This window comes from Propithecus coquereli, unplaced genomic scaffold (genome assembly GCF_000956105.1).
Source record: "Propithecus coquereli isolate 6110/MARCELLA unplaced genomic scaffold, Pcoq_1.0 Scaffold146, whole genome shotgun sequence".
Taxonomy (NCBI): domain Eukaryota; kingdom Metazoa; phylum Chordata; class Mammalia; order Primates; family Indriidae; genus Propithecus; species Propithecus coquereli.
The window spans coordinates 3,774,787-3,798,399 of NW_012138969.1; the positions used below are offsets into that span (position 1 = coordinate 3,774,787).

Genomic DNA, 23,613 nt, shown 5'->3' on the forward strand with positions numbered 1-23,613 from the left:
AACTTTTATTAAAAAAAATAAATGAAGACTCTTGCCTTGGGTACAATCCCTCCTATGCAGCTGGCTATCACCCAGTGTCTAGGACTCTTTCTGCCTCTATGTATTAGACATATAGCACATGATAATTAAAGAGAGAATAAAGTTGAGGAGTTGATTCACATTGAAATATAAGTAGCTCATTGGATTTACTTGTCTCAATATATCTGCATTTTAATAAGAAATTAACATCCCAAAATTGATCTCAAAAGGTAGCTTTTCAGGTTCTTTTACTGTCCAGTGGAGAGAGAATTGGGAGCAGGTGAGAAGCTTTCTATATCTGTTACAAAAGAATGAAGAGGTCAAGTAGGAACTCAGTATCTATACATATGAGCACACACCCAAATGTTTATAAAAGTTTATGTCCAGGAAGAAAAATATTTGCTCTTAGTGTATGACCCAATATATGAGTAAGGATGCACAAAAATTTGTGGGTATCCTGAGTCTCCTCTGAATAATCTCCATGCTCAGGCACCTCTCCCCTTCTCCTCTGAGCACTGGACAGGAGCAGAAGGAAGCAAGCCATGAGAGAGAGGGAGAAGGGTGACCAGAAGCTCCTCAAGGGTCCAAAAGCACACATTCCCACAGGTGCATGCTAAAAAGTATTTACCTTCCTCCTTTGAAGTCAGTTAGTTCCCAGTGTGCTACAATGGAATGGAATAATGAGACCCACTTCACCAACAGCCTCGGCTCCTATCCAGAACTTTTCATTGTGTGGGAGAGCAGTGGGTAGAGGAAGATGATAAACGTAAGTAGAAGTTAGCTCTGTATATATAGCCCAAAACGTGAGAAGCCCATGAGGGAGAGGAGGGCAGAGAGGTCTTGAGTTTTGTTCTTCACTCCTTAGTCAGACAGACCTCTAATTTCATGGGGAAGTTCAATGGTCATTTTTACCCAGGGTTATATCTGTTCTCTTATGGACTGTATCAAGCAACAGTGATCTTCAGGGACATGATATTTAAAGACTCTCTTGTGTATCCTTCATGCCTTCCCAAAAATAAGACAAGATGGGCCAGGCTGTGGAAAGTATCCTATGGAGGCTGGTTGAAGATAGTGACCGGCTCCATCTTAACGGCTTATGTGGTCTTTTGTCTTGATGATGGGATGGTGCTGATGAGCAAACAGGTGCCACCAAGGTTTATGTACCCCAAAGAGTGGCAGCACCTCATCATGTTCATCCTCCTCATCCTCAATGGCTGTGTAGATGTCATGAGCAAGAACTTGCTACCTCATCGGTGTGTGGTCCTGGAAAAAGGAACCTTGGTTTTGAGCTTCTACGAGCTCCTGCTGCTGATGGTGTCACATCTTCAGGGTTCATCGGGGGTGGAGCTGCAAGTCCACTCTCTGCTCATCCTGGTGGTGTTTCTGCTGATGCTGGTGCTGACCGCAGAGCTGTGGGCTCCTGACATGTTTCACCTCTTGGTGATGGAGACCTTTCTCATTCTGATGGTGGGCTCCTGGCTGATGCAGGTGGGCTTTATTCTATACAGACCAGTCTCTGGCTACCCATGGCAGGACGATGACATCAATGACATCATGTTTGTCACCACCTTCTTCTGCTGGCATTTGATGATCAACGCCTCTTGCCTGTTGGGAATCTATGGCTTCTCCTTTTTTTGGCATCGTTGTTACAGTCCCAAGTTGAAGCTGATGACATCCAAAGAAGCTCCATATCACACAAGCACTCCAGGACCCCTCTACAGGTTGCTGCAGGAAGTGGAGCAGTCAGAGAAAGATGACCAGGCTCTCCTTTCAACGAGCTCCACCTGAGAGAGGGCCTACAATGCCCGCACATAGTGCACCCCATCTTCCCCTGTGGGTTCTCTCAGCCATGTGCATGGCACCATTTTTGGTCCCCAGTGAAGGTAATGGCCTTGCAGGACAGCAGCTGGTCCCAAGTGTTGTCCCTGTCACTAAATCTCTAGTTGCTGTGGAGGGAGAGCAGAACCTAAGAAAGGGACATGGGTGGGATTATGTGGATGGCAGGAAGTGGGAGAGCAGGAAGAGGCCCAAGGGAGTAGGTATGTGTACAAAAATAGCCCTGGTGGGGAGAGAACAATAGAAAGGAGGCCTTTGTTGAGAGACACACAGAGTCCAGCAGCAATGCTGTCACCAGCTGCCTCTCCAGGTTTTTACTGGAGAAATAAAGACTTCTCACCAAAGAAAATTGCAATTGTCAGTACTTCTGTTGGCCAACTAAAGTGACATCAATATGAGGAAACAGCATAACTGCTATAGTACAATGCACTTACCCACCTGCTTGAAATTAAAAGAATCCCACATACATATGCACACATATAGGCATTTAATTTGTGTGGATTAGCATAGTTGCATATTTTGCACATAAAGTGAGAATTAAAACTTTATAGCAGCTTTTCAAATTTCCATAAATCAAATTTTCAGAAAATGCCACCACATTTCTTATTCCTGACCTCTACTCCAGCCAAAGCAAAGTGATTAACTACTTGTTTAACCACTTGTTAAACCACTGTGCCATTACACTCACAGGCAATTTCCTAGGTCCCATTTACTATATTCTACACAAAACCCCCTGGCACTCACAGTTTTACTACACAGTGTCATCTTATACCCAGCTTTGAATCCCCTTGCACTGGTCCCACCAAGAAGTCCTCCTCCAGAAAATTCTCATATACTCCTTGGGTCTGGAGCTCTTCAGCAACTCATCTGAATCTGCTTTGTTATTTTGCCCATGCCACTGATACATTCTTTGTTCTGTATCTCATATTGTTTCTCTTGGGGAGGTTTCCCCTCACCAACTAAAAGTAGGCTCCTTTAAGAGCAGGGAATTTATCATATCCTAGTTATCTAATTTTCTTTGCATCTTCCAGAAGAATAGAACATGGTCTTCCACATAGTTGATACTTAATAAAGGTACATTTGCTTCCAGTCTCCTTTTCCTGTCTCTTCTAATGCAGTGTCTGACTGGTCTGTGAACTCTTAGAGAGACATCAACATTCTAACGCCTGAATCATATAAGCAGCAGAACTGTGTGTAAATGAAATTCCACTGACTTATTAAGAATTGCTCACTCTGTATATCATCTTTAACTTTACCTGTATGGGGTATGCCTTGTTGGCTTTCCAGAACTCTCCATTTTACATATGAAAACCTGAAGACTTCAACAGGTGAATTTGCCTAAAGATTTATGGCTGGTCAGAAACAGGACAGGATCCTGAGCTGGCAGGTCTGACCATCATGCCCTTGCTTCTGTTGTCTGGCCTCCACTGACTTCTCTGCAGAGAAGAGAGGTGTGACTGATTCAAAAAACAAGATGGACAGAAAATAGGTGACAAGGAAACCCTGTGTGCATGAATAGAACAGTGTAATTATTCCCAGGCTTCCTAAAGAATATGTGTACATCATAGCTTGGGTCTCTACCCCCAGCTCCCCTGGGTGTGCAGAGGCTGATGGGTTTATTTCCACAGATCCACTATCTGTGTGAGCTTCTCAAGCCCCCAGCCTTCTGGCCTTCTCTCTCCTGGGGTGTATTCAGACTGGCAGCAAGGTGAGTTGCACTTGTTAATGATTGTGAAGCTGTCCCTCCTATTTAGAAAGGAGTTATTAATTTAACTTTTGGAAAGTAGCATACTAACATCTCACAGTCGTTAAGAAGTTTACAGTGTTGCTCTCTAGACGCTATTTCCGACAAATCTTCTATCTCTTCAATGAAAGGTTTTTTCACTAAAACTTTAAAATATGTATTTCCCTCAACATGTCATCGTATACTGTCCAAAACTGGCCAATGTAATATGGTAGCTATTAATGACATGTGGGTATTAACCACTGTTATATGGCTTGTCTGAATTGAGATGTGCTGTAAGTATAAAATATAGACTAAGTCTATATGAAATATAGAATTTACAATTCTTCATTCATAATTTTTATATTAATTACATGTGAAAATATTATTTTGGATACATTGAATTAAATACTACTATAAGATCTCATTAAAATTGATTTTACTTATTTAATGTGGCCATTGGAAAACTTAAATTCACATATGTGGCGTTATGTTTCTATGGGACTGAGGTAGCGTAAATAGTACTCTAGTGTGTGTGTGCATGTGCCTGTGTGTGTGTGTGTGTGCATGTGTGTAAACGTAGAGCTAAATTGTAAGTTCTCTGAGGGTAAGAACTCTATCATACACTTCTTTCCAGGCCTTGAGGCACTCAGCAGGATCCATGGCAGGTAGAAAATTCAAGTTGTGACTGGACTCCTGATGACCTTGCTCACTCTAGCTTGCATGATGCCAGACAAGTGGCAGTGGCTATGCCTAGGCCCCTTGGGAATTTGCAGTAATGGGGGTGGGCAGGTCTGGGGAAGTCTCACCGTGGAGCAGCCAGGCCATGAAGGACCTCCGTGGGCTCCCATGGTCAAGCTGATATTTCCCCCTGAAACACTTTTCCAGGTCTTCCATGTCCACAGACTCTGGAGCTGTCTGCCACTTCTGCTAATCATTCACCATCTTTGGCTTCTTGCTCAACTGCTTGTGGGCCGTGTCAGGTTTGGGATGGGCGATTCCTATCTTCAAAGTCCTGGCATCAGGATGTTCATGTTTCAATGAACAATATGTGCCCTGATGTCCGGCCAAAACAGGGGCCTGAGCACCCCACAGGGGACCGCAAGTGGGCTCCATGTCCTGCATCCGTGCCACATTCCACTTCCCATTGCTGTTGGGTCGGTGTTGCTGTTCTCCCTCCTCTCCTGACCACCGGTGCCCGATCACAGCTGCCAGGAACAGCTGCAGAAATGAGGGTGGGAGCTGGACTAAGCTCTGCTGCTCCCCCCGCACATGGGCCACAGTTCCAAGGCACTAGAAACAAAATTAAGAGTGACAAATGCAGCTCTTCTTGAGGCCTGCAGGCCACGGACCCCCTGGCCCAACCCTGCTGATACCCACAGGAGCAATGGACATTGTACTTCTCCCACAGCAAATCCAAGAGCCAAGGAGGGTCCCTGGGGGTCTCTCGTCCCTGATTCTTTTCAGCAGTGTCACTCTCAGTTTTCCCTTTGAACTTCCTTCCTCTGAGCATTCAGCTCCACAGTGCCTTCCAGGAATTTTAATATTTCACCAAAAGGCAGAAAGGGACAGGATATAAATATGCTCACTCTGTATAGCAATATCCTTGCCTTTGTGATTTCACTTTCCGGAAAATTAAGTCCAACAATCACTTTTTTACATAAAGGTAGAACATTCAGCAAATCAACAGAGAACTGGGACTAGAATCCAGATTCCGACTTCCAGTCAATGTATTTTCTACTTCTTCATGACACCTTCTTAAAACTGTGTCTCTACACCTCACCGGTGGCAACTGTCACCTCCAGCTTGTGAGATTACATATGATTTTTTAATGTTCTTTTTTGCTTGTATAGTCTACATGATTTTTCTACAATGACTATGCATGAAATGACTAAAAAGGCCAAAATTTAAAATTCCATAAGCAAAGTAGATTCCTTCAGAAAGCAGAATTAAGCTTGCTGTTTCTAACTTGCCTTGACACTCAACTCCCCAACTCCGCAAAATCTCCCAATAACAAGAAGCGATCTGAAATACTGTCATCCTCGAGAGCAGAGAAAGTCGTTTAATTTTTCTGGCATTGAGTGGGCTTGAGAAACAGCAGGTATTTGGATGGGAATGAGGGCTCAGAGGCAGTGTTGAGCCTAGGGGTGTCAGCTCTCCTCCTCCCCACTGGGGGCGCTGTCAGCACACAGAAGCTGCCTCTCTGCCCCACCGCACTGCTTGTACAGTGAGCACAGAGGATTACGCAGAAGACTGAAGTCACCAAGGCTCCTGTACTGAGGGCCTTCCTCCTCTCCCCTCAACACGCCCATCAGCTTCAGAGAAATTCCTACTCCAGGTTCCCTCTGCAACATGCCCAGAGCCATCTGTGTGTCCAGGGATGTCTCACATTCCCTGTAGCTTCTCACCGCCATCCCCTCTGCCTTATGCTCACCTTGCTGTAATCCAGTCCCTGGAACTCTGTCTGGCCAAGCGCAGCAGACACTCATTAAGTGAATAATTGGGATGTGAAGCTGATGCGCTCTTTCACATGAAAATATAAATGTCTAATACCAGCTCACTGGAGTTTGTCCTCTCAGTGGTATCTACATTTTAAGGACTACAGCTTAATTCCTTGCATCACTTCGGGGTGGATCACGGAATCAGAGTGATACAGAATGAGCGATGTGGGATATAAATGTCTCGTAGAAAGAAGATCTTACACATTTGTGGGATCCAGTGACCTACCCTAAGGAAGGCTATTGCCTCTCTGCTGTGTGGGGGTCCTGAGGTCATGGCAGGCAGGTCACTGTGGCAGCAGTCAGGAAGAAATCTATTACATGAAGTAGGGAAGAGCAGGGACAAACTGAAATTACCAGCACAAACTGGAGCCCGTGTCTTCCTCTGCCCACCTCATTCCTCAATGGCAGGCACCCTGTAGAAGAAGCTGGTGCCCTTCCCACCGAGATGAGTTGGGGGAGCTGTAAGCCTGGCCGCTGTTCACTTCAGGGGTGAGCCAGCAGGTCCAAGGTGGAACAGATGAGCCACAGTGGGCTTGCCACACTTCCACAGTGTACTTGGTGGCTGCTTCACTTCCACCTTCAGATTCCCGTGAAAATTCCACGTGTAGCCAAGCCTGACTTGGACCCAGGTAGGGAGGGCAACTCTGGGAAACAAGGTTCTAGCTTAGTTCCACTGACACGCTACAAAATCACCACAGCCCCTGAAATCAATATCAAAAGGTGGCTTTTCAGATACATCTTATGGCCAGCAGAGATGTCGAAGTGGTGGTGGTCGGGTTGATGTGACAGGGTAAGGGCAGGGGTGAAGAGAGATTTCTTGGTGGCCTTCACGATGTGTCTAGCAAAGAAAAACAGAAAAAGCCAGACAGGCGCTTAATATGTATTATATGGTCACGAATCCAAATGTTCACAATTATGTATCCAGACATTACAATTGAATCAAAGTTGTGACCAAGAGGTACTGAGGGGCATTCAAGAATTTACAAGTGGCAACATTTTCTCTGGACACCATGGTAACCCACTCCATTTGTCTCTCCTTCTCTCCTCTGAGCACTGTGCTGGACAGGACGAAGGAAGCTGTGGGGGATAGGGGACAAATGTGACCAGAAGCACCTCAAGGGCTGGAAGAGGATCCCCGAAAACTGTTTACCTACTTCCTTTTTTGGCAGAAGCCAGTTAGTTCCCAGTGTACCAGATGGGTTAGAATAATAGAGCCATATCCCACCATGTGTGTAGGCTTTTCTAGAGAAACATTTCCTCTCTGTGGGTTAATAGTAGGTGGGGTGAGACGATAAAAGTAGGTGGCAGGCAGTTCTTTCCAAACCCAGAATTTGAAGTGGCCCCAGGTGCAGCCTTGCCTGAAACTCGAGCTTTTTTCCTTCTTTAGACAGAGCTGCAGTTCAATGGGAACCTTTATAGGTCATGTCTATCCAGGGCTTCTTCTGTTCTTATATGGACTGTATCAGGCAATAGTGGTCTCCAAGGCTGTAATATTCAATGACTCTCTCCTGTATCCTTTGTGCCCTACCAGGAATAAGGGAAGATGGGCCAGGATGTGGAATATGTCCTACGGAGGTTTGCTGAAGATGGTGGCTGGCTCCCTCTTGATAGCTTATGAGATCAGCTGCATTAAAGGAGGCCTAATACTGATGAACAGGGAGCTGCCACCAAGGTTTATGTACCCCAAAGAGTGGCAGCACCTCACCATGTTCATCCTCCTCACCCTCAATGGCTGTGTAGACTTCATGAGCAGGAACGTTCTCCCTCAGAGGTGTGTGGTCCTGGAAAAAGGAACCCTGGTCCTGAGCTTCTACGAGCTCCTGCTGCTGATGGTGTCACATGTTAAAGACTCAGAAGGGGTGGAGCTGCAAGTCCACTCTCTGCTCATGCTGGTGGTGTTCCTGCTGGTGCTGGTGCTGACCGCAGAGCTGTGGGCTCCCGACACGTTTCACCTCTGGGTGACGGAGACCTTTCTGTTTCTGATGATGGGCTCCTGGCTGATGCAGGCGGGCTTTATTCTATTCAGACCAGTCTCCGGCTACCCATGGCAGGACGATGACATCAGTGACATCATGTTTATCACCACCTTCTTCTGCTGGCATTTGATGATCAATGCCTCATGCCTCTTGGGAATCTATGGCTTCTCCTTTTTTTGGCATCGTTGTTACAGTCCCAGGTTGAAGCTGATGACATCCAAAGAAGCTCCATATCACACAAGCACTCCAGGAACCCTCTACAGGTTGCTGCAGGAAGTGGAGCAGGCAGAGAAAGATGACCAGGCTCTCTTCCTTTCACAGAGCTCCCCCTGAGACAGGGCCTACGATGCCCACACATAGTGTACCCCGTCTTCCCCAGAGAAGGTAATGGCCCTAAGGACAGCAGCGGGTCCCCATCTGCTGATGCATTTCCTGTTCCTGAGCCTCTAATTGCCAAGGAGTTGAGGAGAAAGGTGCCTGAGAAAGAGGTGCTGATTGGATTTGGGGGGAGGGAGGGAAGAGGACCAGAGATATAGATTAACGTGCAAGAAAAGGCATGGGAGGAAAGAATGGAAGAGAAGGAAGGGCTTTTGGGGGGAAGAGTAGAGTCAAGCAGTCATGCTGTCACCAGCTGCTTCTGCAGGCACAAGGGATTGCCTTTTACCTGAATAAAGATTTCTCACAATTCAAAACTGAAACCATTCAAGTCTCATCCTGATAAAGAAAAGTGGATACTTTTATGTGTTCACCAAAGTGGTGCCACCATGTAGAAGTAGCATAACAAAATTTATAGTTAATTTATACGAGTTGAAATTATGCTCTTTTTGTCTCCCCTTCTCCCCCCAACTTTTAAGGATGGACTTCATTTCAATTTTACATATATAAATATGTAAGACTTTTCACCTACCTATAAATATGTGAGACTTTTCACGTATCTTAATGACGTATCAAATTTCCATAACTTAAATTTTTATAGAATTCAGATGCTCAGTACTTTCCCAACTTCACATTTTATTACTCTCACTCTAGGCAAAGTGTACCTTTTTCACCATCGCCATCCTTGTGCATGCAATTTTTTAGATCCTATCCTTGGGTCTTTGCAAATATTTCCCTTGCCTGTCACAGAAAGCTATCCCACAATTGCATTTTTACCATGTTATTAGATACCCAGTATAGAACCCACCGCTCCCTCCACCCTACTGAATACCCCCAAGGCGGCCTTCTCCAAGAACTCTTATCTACTCCTTTGTTTTGGAACACTTAGGAACTTATATTAAATCTGCCCTATTATTTTGCCCATACAGGTGATACGTTTTGCTTTGTGCTGTTTCTGAAATCATTTCCCTTACAAAGATTTGTCCTCGCCAACTCATGCACAGGCTCCTAAAGAGTAAAGATTTTGCCATACCCAAGTTACATAGTTTCATATGTATGCTGCCACTATATGCCCTAGTCGCCGCTTAATAAAGGCTTATTTGCTTCTAGAATCTCTCCTTGCCCCTGTTTCTTCTAAATGTGTTGCCAGACAGGTCAGAGGTTTTGTGTGCCTCCGGGCAAGACCAACAGTCCTAAATACTGAGTCATCTTCCTTAGTAATAGGTCCACTCTCTTCCTCGTTCTTGGCCACAATAAAATTCAGTAGCTTGGTTCTGAATCGTTTACTCTGTGATTATTTTTTAATCCTCACAAGTGTTTCTATAAGGAACCTCCAGAAAACTGGGACTCCAGCAGGTTGACTTGCCCAAGTCTCACAGCCGATTCGAGGCAAGACAGGAATTCAAGTGCAGGTGCATCGGACGGAAGCCCATGACTGTGTCCTCCCGGCCACAGTGATTTTGCTACTGGCAACACAGAAGGGAGTGATCCTCAAAATGAAATTTTAAAAAAAGAAAAAAGAAAAAAAGCCAGCCAGAAGGCCCAGGTGGAGCAAGCAGCACAGTGTCATGACCCTAGGCCCTCTACAAGGTGTGTTTATGCTACACTTTCTGCCCCCCCATCCCAACCCCCATCTCTCCTAGCGGGTGAGAACCTGGCAGACTCCAAACTTCTGGCTCTGTCTTACATTTCTGGGCTCAGATCCAAGTGAGGGCTGAGGATCAGACTTGTTTGTGACCAATTCTGCTGATCCTTGCCACTTCCCGTTTACTCTTGGTTCCTAGACTCCTTTCAGTGACTTTTCTTTGGCAGCTTTCCTTTTCTCTTCCCCCCTCTTCCACGTTGACGGCAGGTGACGAAAAAGCACAAACACACAGCTGCCCATTTCCAGTCATTTGAAGCCTAATTTTATAATGATAAACCTCTAGTAATCAAGCGATAGCCCCAACATAATAGCTCTCAAATATCCAGTGTAGGCAACAAATTTGCATGTTACCAGCTTACTATATTTAGGATGTAACAGAATGGCCCTCCCCATGAAGGCCAATCAAGAAAAAACCTCCCAAACACTTAAGGTTTGGGGGGGGTTGTAATTTTCACAAAATTCCACCAGAGGGCACTATGCTCACATCGCCCTGGCCAAGTCTCTGGCTCTCCAATCCCAGTAAACAAGTCTCTCAACAACCGGTTCAAAAGAAGTGGGGGAGGGGAGAGATGGGCAGGAAAAATACAGAAGCAGACAAGTATTGCCCAAGCATCCAGAAAACGCACCCTAGGGCTGTTTGTGTCCCGTTAAAATTTGGCATGTGAACGTGAAATAAACAGGGATCCAAATCAACTAATAGGATTGGGGGGGAGGGGAGGAAGAGCTGTGGACTCACTTGAGGATTTCTTTGGGGAAAGAAATAACTAAAGGACACACTCTGATCCAAATAATTTTTTGGTTAGAAGTCTTAAGTCCCTAAACTTTTTAATTAGCTTCGGTAATGTTCCAATCAATCGAGAGGGCAAAGGTAGATCTGTATATGCATTGAGAATAAAGAACAAACGTTATCTACTAAAATCCCAGATTCAGCAAACAATGAAACCAGGGACAGTGTATTAGATATGCAAAACAATCTCCAAACAGTCCTTCAAAAAGAACCTGCCATACAGCATTGTTTTTCTGGTAATTTAGTTAATTCACAAAGAAAATACATATTGAAAGTCAGCTCTACAGAAGTCGATGGGTAAGCCCTTATGTGGGATTCAGGGGAAAGCTGGTTGGCCCTGTACTCTGTACTTTCCTCGGTGGCTGCTGTAGACATTTTAGTATTTTAGAGGTGGTGGCCCAGGAACACATCACCCACAGACTGAGGAGACTGAAGGAAGGAGAACAGAAAAGCGTTCTCAAAGGAATGGCACCTTGGAAGCACGTTAGGCTGTAAAATACTGCCCTAACATGGCTTTCGGCCAGTTACTACAAGTTATCTAGGTCTCATCTTTTAGAATGATGTGAAGACTTAATTTTAGAATTGTGTTGCTTTAATTTTCTTATTTTCCCATGTTGTTAGTGAAGATGAACTTGATTCTTCCCAGCCTTCTAAGTAGTTCCATATTCCAGACAAGATTTGGGGCACACCTCAAACAGACCGAACCCTTCAGTCATAACACACACCTTGGGAAACGGAGTGTTCCTACATTTCAGTGATAACAGCAGGCATTCAACAAAACCCAAATCAGGCTGTAAGAGATATGACTGAGTCTTGAACTTCCAATTTCCTCTCCTGAGGTGAAAAATGTCAAACAAAGAATATGAAGAGCAATTCCTCCATGCTCAGTGTTAGTTACTGAGCTGAAGTATAACCTACTCTAACTGTATAAAGTGGAATTTGAAAGCTTGGCCAACCACAGCTTCTCCCCAAAATATGATTTAAGAATAATGCCATCAACACAGGTGGGAGGGAGGGGAAAAAAAAAAAAGAAGAATGCCATCAACTTCCAGAGTTGCTGCTTTTCTTCGTTTTCGTTTCTTTTCTTGTTTTGGTTTAGGATTCTACTATGGTCTGTTCTTTTGGAAAGAATTGGTGTTGGTTTATTAAATAATAATAATAAAAAGAATAGTTTACAATTCTGGGTTGGGTCTCAGTTTTATCTCTTTGGCATGATTTAAAGGTTTCGCTGGATGCCTGTTGAAATCATGTCTATATAAGGAAAACGCCAATTCCTAAACAGCATGTTAGGGTTGAAGGTTTGGGTCTGTTTGAGCCCTACCCTAACTTTTGTGTCTAATGAGTGTAAGACAATCATATGGGCACTCTCAGATCACCAGGTTAAGGACTTCGTACCTGCAGAGTGAGAATGGATCCTTTAAAGGAGAGAGAAAGAAGCTGTGAGGAGAACTCACAGGTATAGCCCACCTAAGACAAGATGGGACTATATTAATACATCTTGCTCTGCCTGTAGTTCAGGCAGCGGAACAACACAGAAGAAACGCTTCTAGTCCTGGGCTATTTCTGCAGATTTGAAACAAAATCTTTACCTGTAATGTTGCTCTCCCACTCCACCCACCCCTTGGACATAGCAACACAAAGAGAGGAAAAACCTGACTTCAAAGCACATGCAATAGAAGCCCCTGTCGGCTTTAATACTGAGTGTACCTAGAGATAGGAAAGTTCATGGGTTCAAGCATTCTAATGCTCTTTTTAGGGAGGGAGTGGGGAATGGGGGTGGGTGGCAATTTAGGGAAGAAGGGGAATGAGAATAAAGGACAGCAGACACAGCAAAGTCAAACTGGATGAAAAGAGGCAGTTCTACTTATAACTTCTCTAAAATTACAATCTGGATTTCTGGGGGTGAACCGGTTAAAGGACTTTCTTCTGCTTTTTCTTCCATCATATACTCTTAAGCTTCCCTGCTCAGTCCTTGGATTCATCGGGGTCCCCAAGGAAATGTGGGGCTGACCTAGGAGGATAAGGCCTCTGTTCACTCCCGAAAGAGTCCGTGGTCATTGGATTACGTTCCTAACCCTTACAAAGCATGCCCCTGGTCACATGAACGGATCAAAGCAAATCTATTTCCATTCTCAGAAAAGCAGCTCAAAGCACATATTCCCTTGATGGCGCCGCTGTCATTTTGTGTGGTCAACAAACATTTACTGAACACTCACCCTAGACACTATTGGGGGATATGGAGATAAACAAACTGCTCAAGGAGGTCAAGATACCTAGCAAGGGCAGCAGGTACTCAAAGGGCAGAAATACCATAAGCTTAAAAACTGAGTTTGCACCTCACTATTCCATTTCTGTTACGCTTGCCATCCCTGTTGCTGGTGCTGGTGGGGAGTGCAGTCGAAGGCTCTAGTTTATGCTTTGATAGTTTGGCATCTGGAAATGAATATCTTTTAAAACAAAAAGATCATTTTTCTCTTCTACTCCCCCTCTTCAACCATTTAAACTTAAGATTTTGCAGAAAGAAATGAAGACAACTCACTCCGTTACCAGGCCTAAGCCCATTTTCATAAGACTAATGGTGGAGCATTACCACTGAGTCAGAAAGTTGTACCGAATGAGTTGCTATGGGAAAAGAATACAGTCTCTTCAGATTATCTTGGCCTATAATAGCCATAATTACTGTTTCCTAAACATTTACTACCTTTCAGATACTACCCTAATCTCTTTTGCATGTGCTATCACAATTAATCCTTTTATAAAAAGATAGCTATGATTACCCGTATTTTATAGGCACAGAAACTGAGGCTTCATGTGGCTAAGAATCTTGGCTAACACAAAGCTGGTAAGAGGTAAAATTGGGAATTGAACCTTGGTTTGTCTGACCTGAAGCCCTGCCTTTAACCACCATATTATAATGCTTCAACGTGCAGCACTGTAATTTAACAAGGAATTTGCAAGGCACCTTACCCAGTCCAAACTGCCACCAGTCAGAAACACACCAAAAACCTCCACTTGAGGCGAACACTGCATCTGTCATTTGAAAGCACTAGAGTGTTAGACACTCTTTAAAGGAAAGCGATGTTGACTAAGGAAGCCAAGTTATGTGTGTGTGGTCACTGGCAACATTTCTTTCCCATATTTGTGGTACAAAACATAACCAGAACAAACTTCTTCCCTTTCTTTTCCAATTGCACTGCAAGCATGAATTCTTAGTCTTCAAACAGAAAAATCTCAAGAGTCTCAAAGACCGGGGGCTCCTGAGAGATGTAATAAAGGCTAGACACCATCAGGTGGATTTCAGGCACTAAAAATAGAATGATCAAGTAATAGCACTGACAGCTACATACATATGTGTATATTTATTTATGTTGTATCTCCATACATACACATAATTATTGTGCATCTGTTGGCAAACACCCATTTCAAGATTGTGTTCACATATACATTTTCCCAACTATCACAGCAAGGCTGAGAGAAGAAAGAGGTTTTCTCATTTTCCAGACTTAAAAGCCACACTTTAATAGGCAAAACCAGAGAGAATTTGTTTGAGGAATTTTTAAATCCTCAAGGAACCCTGGGCTTCTAAGGGAGTATGCCAAGACCTCCACTTCGCTTTCAGCTGCCCCTGGGGCAGTTTGCACACACAACTTCACCTCTGGTGGGAGGCTCTAAAGGTCACCCTTTGATGGCGGCTTTATGTTGCAGATGAGCAAACGTGGGCCCGGAGAGACTGAAAGACTTGCCTAAGGTCTGTGACAGGCGATATCAGGTCTCCGGATTTTGTTTCTACCGCCCTCCGGAATCCTTTCTGTGGAATTAGAGAAACACAGCATTCTGATTAAAAATGTGAAGTCGAAGAGTTCTGTTCACTTCCCCAAACCCACTACGACAGCCGGGGAGGGGGCTCCTCCAGGCTTTGGGAACCCAGGCCTGTCTCCCGAGCGCCGCCGCCCTGGCCGAGGCCAGCCCGGGGCTCCCGGCTCCCGCGCCCCGTGCTCCCCTTCAAACTTAACCCGAGCGCGCCGGGGGCGAAACGCGGGGCGTGGCGGAGGGGGGGTCTCTCACAACAAAAGGCAAAATTCGGTTTCCCTGGTTCCAGATTTCCACAGGGAGCTCTCCCTGCAACTATTCACCGTGAAGGCGGGGCATGGGCGCTTTTCTGGGAGCCTCAGGACCTCGGGCTGGGGGGCGGCGGGGACCCCACCAGGCGGGTGGGCGGCAGGCGGAGGCTTCCCTTCCCCACAGGAACTCGCCCCTCCGCACGCAGCCAGCCCACCCGCCTGCCCCTCCCCTCCCCCTCTCATCCCTCCCCCAGGCCGCCCGGCCCCTCCCCCACGCCCCTTTCTCTTTCTTTCTTTGCCAGGCTCGCTCGCCCCCACCCCGGCGGCGCCCGCACGACTCCGCGCCCAATGGCCGCGGGGCCCGGGAGCGCATCAGCTGATCGGCCCGGGCTCCAGGCCGCTGGGAGCCAATCAGGGCGCCGGGGGCGGCCCCAGGCCGCGGATAAAGGGTGCGGAGCGGGAGGCGGCCCTGCAGAGCCGAGAATGGGAGAAGAGTGGAGTATTTGAGCAGCACACCGGCCTCCTCGCCTCTCTCCGCGCCTCGCTCTCGCGGCCTGCCCGCCCGCCCGCCTGCCTGCCTGCTCGCCGCCCAGGTAAGCGCCTGGCTGGCCCGATCGCGCCGAAGTGGCCCGCGCCGCCTCCCGAGCTGCGGCGCCCCGGCCTTTCTTTCGGCTCGGTTCGGCCACCCCTCCAACCACGGTCCCCAGGTCTACACTTCGGCCTCCCCGGCCCGTGTCGGGCACGCTCGCGTTTGCCGCGTGCTTCACCGCCCGGGAGTCTTTGCAGTCCCTGTTGGCAACGGTGGGGCGCGCCCGTGGCCAGGCTCCGGGGAGGGCGGGGGGAGTTGTTTTGATCTTTTCGCTACTTGCTGCCCAAAGCGCCGCCCCTGGAGGCCGCTCGACGCTCCCGGCGCCCTGGGCTTGCGGTGGCTTTTGCGTGGTGGGTGGAGTGCCTGTGTCATCCCCTGCGGGAGCGCACACCCGACGCTTGATAGGCTCGAGCCCCTCGCGCCCTTCCTCCGCGGCGGCGCGTCTTGGGTAGTCGTCCAGGTATTGGCAACCTTTTAGACGCCCGGGTTGAAGCGAGTAACCATGAGCGTTGTTTGCGCGCCCGGCTCCTGCCAGGGGGTCGCGGCGGCCTTCCAGTGTGACCGAACAATGGAGAGCCCGGGCCTCGGCGTGGCCGCCTGGGGAGAGGCCGGGCCGCGCCGAGGCAGTAGCCGCGCGCGGTCCCTCCCGCGGACCCCCCCACTCTCCCCGCCCCACCCCAGCTCCTGGGCGGCAGGGAATGGACCCCTCGGTGAGGCCCTGAGATCCGGGCCCGAGGGGCGGGGCGCCGACTTTCGGGCAATTTCCGCGGGAAGGGGCTGTTCTCAAAGTGGATTATCCCAACTGCCCCGGGGGCGGGAAGGGGGGATCCTCCCCCGGCCGCAAATCCACGAAGAAAGCAACGAAAGAAGATGAAGAGGACGGGGAGTCACGGCCTTCGGGGTCCCCCTCCAACTGCTTCGGTTTCGTCGCCTACTCGGTGAACTCCGGGGACAAACCGCGACCCAAGATAAAGACCTCAACCCACCAGCCTGCCAATTGCTGCACCTCCCGGTCCGACCGCTCACTATCCCCCTCTCCGTCGCCCTCGCCCAGAAAGCTCCGGTGCTTGGACCAGCCGGAGTCCGAACCAGAGGAGAGGCGAGAGTCTGAACAAGCGGAGAGGCGCGAACGCCACTCTAAAAAGAGGAGGGCTAGAGAGGGCAACCCCAACGCTACGCTTGACCTTATGTGGCTGGGGTGAGTGAGGGGCAGGGCGGACAACCCCGGAGCCGGTGGCAGCTGCAAACAAAAACTGCTGAAAACTTCAGAATGCATTCCCCCCACATAACACTTGGCACTGCGGCGGTACCGTTGGTATAGTGCACTAGGCTGGTGGCACCCAGCTCGTGGAAAAGAGCAGGAGATCCGGAACTGAGGCTTGAGAGAGTGTGGCGTGATGCTGGAGGTGTAACAGGTTGGAGAGGAAAGCTGAGAGATTGGGTGGGAGCTGAAGGGGGATGGGAATGGGGGGTGGGATTTGACCAAGTCTTCTAGACACTGTAGGCGGACGGATTGGTCCTTTAATAGGACTTGACGGAGGAGGTTCTCCTTTTCCCCAAGGGGAAGGGTGAGGCCGTCGGAGGGTAAAGCAGTTATGTTTTCAGCTGGGCAAACATGGATGGTTGCCCATAGAAACTTTGCCTCTGTACTTAAGTCGTCGGAGGAGAACAATGTGTTCCTTTTCCAGCCACCCCGGGCCACAGAGGGAGGGCGGAGAGGTACAACGTTTCCTCTTGTGTTGAGGCTGGTGTGCTTTAAGAGTTTTTCTTTCAGAGGTTTTGTGGTAGTTGCTTGCAGTTTTTAGCATACCTCAGCTTTTGAAATCTCAGAGTTTTTTTGATTTGGAAGTGGGAATTTCTTAATTACTTGAAAAGTTCTCTAGCGGAATCTAAGAATATTGTCATTGTCACACTTAGATCTGAGCCTATCTTAAGTGAGAATTTTGCGTCAGACCAATGAAAATTATGGCCGCGTGCGTCTTAAAATCTGACTTATCAGCTGTTTTTTTTTTCCCCCCAACCTGGGGAAGGGAAAAAAAGCAAGTCCTTTTAAGAAACCCCCAACCTTTTAAAGCCTGGAAACAGGGTTCAACCCCAAAACGAAAAGGGGTTGGGGATTTTTTGGGGAAAGGTGTGTGGGGAGGGAGTAAGTCTCCATTAAGACCACAACTAAGATGAAAGGCAAAGAGAAAACTCAAAACAAAAACCACAGCAGCCAAGCCTTTCTGTGGCTGGATTTTACTTGTGTTGGGAGAAGGTACGTTTTGTAAATTTGCTATTTCTGAACTTTTGTATTCTCTTGGTAGCTTAATACTAAAAAAAAAAAATTCTGCTGCCTCAGCTACACTGAGGGGATAGAGCTGAGTCCTCAGAAGTGTGAATTCTGGAATGTGTAGGAGCTATGGAACTTCAGTCTCTGAGCTCAGGATGCAGAGAGCCCTCAAGAGTTACTCCCAAGGGCTTGATCTTTTCTTCAGCAGACATCTGCTTTAATTACCTCAAAAGGTGATCAGATTTTTACAGCCTATTATAAGGAGATATTTGTGTAATATAAAACTTTAATCTCCCTAAAAGCAGAGCGAATAACTATTTATAACTTTAGGTGTGTTGACTTCCGAAGAGCAAGAGCTCACCACTTCCACTTGGCTTTTTGCTTCAATTATGTCTCTTGCACCATTCCTCCAGGGGAACCGTTCGGAGTGGGCGTTAATAATATTATTATTTTTCTCCCTAGAACACCTTCCACCATGGCCACCTCAGCAAGTTCCCACTTAAACAAAGGCATCAAGCAGGTGTATATGTCCCTGCCTCAGGGAGAGAAAGTCCAAGCCATGTATATCTGGATCGATGGGACTGGAGAAGGACTGCGCTGCAAGACCCGCACCCTGGACTGTGAGCCCAAGTGTGTGGAAGGTGAGCCGGGTGATGCGGGAGGGGAGCAGCGTGAGAGTGGGCGGTGGCAGCCTTAGACCGAGCCACTGGATTAGGCCTCTTTATTTCATTGGTAAAGCTTTTCTAAGGCAGGGCTTTTCGGACTTCACATTCAATCGCCATTAAGCCCCTACACTGCCTCAAAGCATAGCAACAATGGAGCCCTTTATTAAAGTGGAATCTTGCATGTAAGCCAGTATATTGAAGAAAAACTAAGTCTGGTGTGTGGAGCGTTGGGAGGATTCTTGGAGACTTGTTGACTTGGCCATCCCTACTTAGCTGGCTCTAAGACCCCCCTCAGGAACCCAGCTTGAAAACCACTGCTCTAACCTGAATATGCATCTAGTTTACGGAATTTTTGAAAACTCTGTTTAATACTCGTGTCACGGGGTTTCTAGATGCAAGACAAATGTTCTAAAGTGGTTTCCAGATGGGACTGGGTTTTAGTTGTTGCCACTCTTGGAAATTCTTAAACCATCTGATTGTTGATCCTTCCAGGAGCTGCTACTATACTATAGTTGTGACCTTCGTTTTTCAGTCTAGAACAAGCTATAGCCATCCCCTTTCTGAAGAGGGCCTAGAGGGAAATAGTGCCTCCTACCTACCTTAGGATAGCTTACTTTTCTGATGATGTTCATGTTTGGGTGAATGAATGATAATAGAAAGCCTGTATTGTGTACTTGCTATGTGGCAGATACCGAACAGGTACTGGGGATGCAAGGTGAGTCTGGTCCGTCTTCAGAGAACTCAGTGAGCTGTAGAGACAAACCAACCTTGAAAACATATCAGGAGAAGTGGATAAGTGATAAGCGTGCATTCTTGCATAAGTGATCCTGCTAGTTGTCAGTTCCCCCTGTAAAATAAGGACGCAACTTGAGCCAGAACAGTGCATAGACACGGTGGGGGAGTAAGAGAAGGAAGCAATACAGATGGCCCAGTGGAAGGCTCAGAATCTTCCCCATCTCAGTATTTTAAATGCTGACTTGCCAGTAGTAATAACAGAATACCTCAGTTTGTCTCTTGGCCTACAGTAGGATATTTAGGGAGGAAATGTCCTTAGGTTCTTGTGACTGTCCTTTCTTTTAAGGAAGTGATGCAGTGGTCTTACTTAGAACTCAGATAGGAAGGACTGGACTGTAGGATTAAGTACAGACTTCAAGGTTTACATATTAATGGTGGCGTTTATGCCTTACTGGCTTCCTAGAAAAGAGAAAAGAGATCTTTAAAGATGGAAAGGTGAGTGAGGGGCTGGCTGTCTTTGCATTGCCTGGGAAACTTCTGTACATTTTTAATTTCCCTTCTTTTTTTACCCCAGAGTTGCCCGAGTGGAATTTTGATGGCTCTAGTACTTTACAGTCTGAAGGCTCCAACAGCGACATGTATCTCGTGCCTGCTGCCATGTTTCGGGACCCCTTCCGCAAGGACCCCAACAAGCTGGTGTTGTGTGAAGTTTTCAAGTATAATCGAAAGCCCGCAGGTGTGTATAGGATGGTAGGAAGGCCCCTGCTTCATTCCATGAATGCTGTGGAGGGAGGGAGAAGACATTCTGAAATCAGTATTGGGAAGGCTAAGCTATTTCAGAACTGTTTTTAGAACGTAGAGGATTAGGTATTCGCCTCTCCATCTTGAACTCCTCGTTGAGGAAGAGACAGTATGGCCCATCCTTCTCTGGTCTCCTCCACTGCTTGCATAAAAAGGCATTGAATTCTTCTAAATATGTTTGCTGGTGGAGTCCTCACGGACAGTCTTCCTGCCTGTGGATTTAAGAACCTGGATTCTGGAGCCTGAATGTTGGGTTTGAATCCTGGATCTGCTGCTTAACTGCCTGCAAATTTGGGCAAAATATTATTCCCATACATCCATTCCCTTGATTTTTTAAAATGGGGAAAATAAAACCCATCTCATTAAGTTGAATGAGTTATTATGTGCAAATCATTTGGAACAATTATACATCAAATATTGGTTACCTTTTCATTCCAGACAGCTTATTTTGTTTTTTTATCCACTGACTATTAAGTATGAGCATCTTGGTTCACTGTCACGTTTGCCCTGGGATTTGCTGTAACAGCACAAAGTACCATGGGAGCCCTGACATACCTGTTCCCAGTTTTCAGCCAGTCATCTTTTTAAACCCAGCTGAAGTCTCTTGCTACACTGCCAGTGAGATTTAGTGAATTTGGACGTTTGTTTTGAGGGCAGTATCATCGTGGTGTAAAGGGCATGGGCCCTGAGGCCAGGATGACCACGGGTGTCCTGGCTCTGCTGCTTGCCCCATAACCTGGGCACGTTACCTAGCATGACATTTCTGAGCCTCGTGTTCTCATCTGTAAAAATGTAGACTTATAATACCCACCTCAGTGTTGTTGTGAGGACTCAGTTGAGTGTTTTGTTGTATGTTTTTAAAAGAAAGGTCTTAAAATGGTTCCTGAGACATAATTAAGCAGTCAGTTGTCTGTTTTAAGGTTCCTTTCTAGCTTGGAATTGTTTCCAGTTGAGCTCATCTCGTTTTTTTCTGCACCAGCCAATGCTATATAACTTGGCACTTAATCGCACCTGGAATGTAAGCCCTCTAATGGACAGATGAGTCCCAATAAAAATTAGATTTGGCTCTAAATGCCTAAGAAACTAGGAAAAAGTCTGACAGCTAGAAGCAGCTGCTTTGTGAATAGAGGGTTAAGAGCCTGGCATTTGGTGCTTGGGAGGTGGCCAGCACGCAGATAAGGTGAACACTTGCTCTGTGCTGAACCTTCTGCCATGTGACTTGGTTGTAACTGAGTTTAATTATAACTGATGTGTTTCAGAGTTTCCCTATAAATGTATAACAACAGCTTCTCCCGTTTTTCCAACTTAACAGTGATGGGACACAAAAAGGTTTATGCTAGGTCAGTTCAGCCTATAATGCACACCTCAGCCACATGGAGTCTGAGGATATTTTCCCATCGACACTGTGATTCAGCATGCGTCCTTAGGTTCCCGATGGCATGTTGACTTTTGTTTTTTTCTAGAGACCAATTTGAGGCACACCTGTAAACGGATAATGGACATGGTGAGCAACCAGCACCCCTGGTTTGGAATGGAGCAGGAATATACTCTCATGGGGACAGATGGGCACCCCTTTGGCTGGCCTTCCAACGGCTTCCCTGGGCCCCAGGGTAAGTCTCCTTGGGCTAGAGGTAAAACTACGCTTCTCCAAGTCTTTAACTGTCCAGAGATGGGAGTAACTCCGTCTGAATGGAGATGCAGAGACTGGCTGAAATGATATAACAGCTCTCACGTTATCCAAATCCAGAAATGGACGTAGATGTGTAAAGTAAGGACTGAGGGGGCAGCCTTTGGCTCCACTGAAGCAGTGGTGAAGAGGAGCCCCCTGCATTCTCCACCCTCCGATGGAGGTGAAGGCAGGGATGTGACTCGAGCAAGTGTTAAGGGCCTTCTGATTTCTGACATTGGGATTTTTCTGGATTTCCTGACTCTCACCAGTTTGTGTTTATGCTTCTCCAGGTCCATATTACTGTGGTGTGGGAGCAGACAGAGCCTACGGCAGGGATATCGTGGAGGCTCATTACCGAGCCTGCTTGTATGCTGGAGTCAAGATCGCGGGGACTAATGCCGAGGCCATGCCTGCCCAGGTAAGCATCCTTCCCTGCCTCTGAAAGAAGGGTGAGTAGGCAAATGAGGACTTTGGCTAGCAAGGCCTGCTGATACACCACTAACCCAAAACCTGAGAATGGATTCGAGTAGAGGTGAGAGAAGACAGCAGGTTTAGGAGCTTCTGAGTTGGGGCGAGCGCTTGGCTTTGTTTTGAAGACCAATCTTGCCGTTCTTTCTAGTGGGAATTCCAGATTGGACCCTGTGAAGGAATCAACATGGGAGATCATCTCTGGGTGGCTCGTTTCATCTTGCATCGTGTGTGTGAAGACTTTGGAGTGATAGCAACCTTCGATCCTAAGCCCATTCCTGGGAACTGGAATGGTGCCGGCTGCCACACCAACTTCAGCACCGAGGCCATGCGGGAGGAGAACGGTCTGAAGTGAGTGCCTTCTTCCGGGGCCAGCTTTGTCCTCCTGTGACAGAAAGCTTGGGAAGACAGTTACCAATCTCAGCAGAGTCTCCTTTGCAAGATGACTTGCCAAATCTTTGTATCAGGGATGAGTAAGCTGAACTCCTCAGTCTAGACATACCCCTCAGCTCTCGACACTTGGTTTCAGACATTTGCTAATCCTACCATTTTGTTCCCATTTGAAAAGTACCAAGTCTACTCTAAAGTTAACACATATCTATGGTGGTACAGGGAAAAGTGGACGAATAGATTCGTGCGTTTAAAAATGTAACTAAATTAGTAACAGTACAGGCATGTGGATAATCTTAATGCTTATGAGTGAGAGAAAGTTTTCAGGTGATTAGGATCTTTTTATTTAACTGCTGACTCTCTACTGCTTGTCAGGCACTATTCTGAGTGCTAGGACTCGGGTAACAAGGCAGAGTCGCTACTCGTGGAATATTTGTTCCACTGGGGCCGTGTTTTGGTGGACTTCATTCTCAGGTCCATACCTGCTGCTGCCCTAAAGGGCATGTTTGTTTCCTTGTGACAAGGCCAGACCTCCATCTTTTCTTTTTCCTCTAGGTACATTGAGGAGGCCATCGAGAAACTAAGCAAGCGGCACCAGTACCACATCCGCGCCTACGATCCCAAGGGGGGCCTGGACAATGCCCGGCGCCTAACTGGATTCCACGAAACCTCCAACATCAACGACTTTTCTGCTGGCGTAGCCAACCGTAGCGCCAGCATCCGCATTCCCCGGTCTGTCGGCCAGGAGAAGAAGGGCTACTTTGAAGACCGTCGTCCCTCTGCCAACTGCGACCCGTTTTCGGTGACAGAAGCCCTCATCCGCACATGTCTTCTCAATGAAACTGGCGAAGAGCCCTTCCAGTACAAAAACTAAGTGGACTAGACTTGCAGCTGTTGAGCCCCCCCTGGTTCTCCATCCCACTCCAAATCTTCCCCCTCTCCCTGTCGCCCCAATTATAACTCAAAGGGTGGAATATCAAGGTCTTTTTTTATTCCTTGTGCCCAGTTAATCTTGCTTTCTTTGGCTAAGATAGAGGGGTCAAGTTCTTAATCTCTTTGCACCCACCCTCCTTTTTTCCCTATCACAGAAGCTTTCTAGTGC

General features: G+C 47.0%; 3 protein-coding genes across 4 annotated transcripts; all 3 read left to right on the plus strand.

Moving 5' to 3' along the window:
- Positions 1 to 987: 987 nt before the first annotated feature.
- LOC105806771 (transmembrane epididymal protein 1-like) lies at positions 988 to 1,806 on the plus strand. Its single transcript, XM_012639972.1, has one exon. It carries the CDS (start codon positions 988 to 990, stop codon positions 1,804 to 1,806), a length of 819 nt encoding a protein of 272 aa, XP_012495426.1.
- A 5,825-nt stretch (positions 1,807 to 7,631) lies between these two features.
- LOC105806787 (transmembrane epididymal protein 1-like) lies at positions 7,632 to 8,387 on the plus strand. Its single transcript, XM_012639990.1, has one exon. It carries the CDS (start codon positions 7,632 to 7,634, stop codon positions 8,385 to 8,387), a length of 756 nt encoding a protein of 251 aa, XP_012495444.1.
- A 6,909-nt stretch (positions 8,388 to 15,296) lies between these two features.
- Positions 15,297 to 23,509, plus strand: GLUL (glutamate-ammonia ligase). 2 transcript variants are annotated; one of them, XM_012639993.1, is made up of 7 exons: positions 15,297 to 15,515; positions 18,246 to 18,424; positions 19,758 to 19,919; positions 21,448 to 21,594; positions 21,944 to 22,071; positions 22,273 to 22,472; positions 23,067 to 23,509. In XM_012639993.1, exons 2-7 carry the CDS (start codon positions 18,259 to 18,261, stop codon positions 23,383 to 23,385), a joined length of 1,122 nt encoding a protein of 373 aa, XP_012495447.1. In that variant the 5' UTR covers positions 15,297 to 15,515; positions 18,246 to 18,258; the 3' UTR covers positions 23,386 to 23,509. The 2 variants fall into 2 exon arrangements, with proteins under 2 accessions (XP_012495447.1, XP_012495445.1); XM_012639991.1 differs by lacking the exon at positions 15,297 to 15,515 and adding an exon at positions 16,293 to 16,709 and having other exon boundaries at positions 23,067 to 23,507.
- The last annotated feature ends 104 nt before the right edge of the window (positions 23,510 to 23,613 follow it).

Excerpts from the sequence above, each read along its gene's own strand:
- LOC105806771 (XM_012639972.1), top strand. The coding sequence starts at position 988 with ATGATATTTAAAGACTCTCTTGTGTATCCTTCATGCCTTCCCAAAAAT.
- LOC105806787 (XM_012639990.1), top strand. The coding sequence starts at position 7,632 with ATGTGGAATATGTCCTACGGAGGTTTGCTGAAGATGGTGGCTGGCTCC.
- GLUL (XM_012639991.1), top strand. Across the intron at positions 19,920-21,447 it reads GTATAATCGAAAGCCCGCAG|AGACCAATTTGAGGCACACC; the intron begins GTGTGTATAGGA and ends GTTTTTTTCTAG. Across the intron at positions 22,473-23,066 it reads CGGGAGGAGAACGGTCTGAA|GTACATTGAGGAGGCCATCG; the intron begins GTGAGTGCCTTC and ends TTTTTCCTCTAG.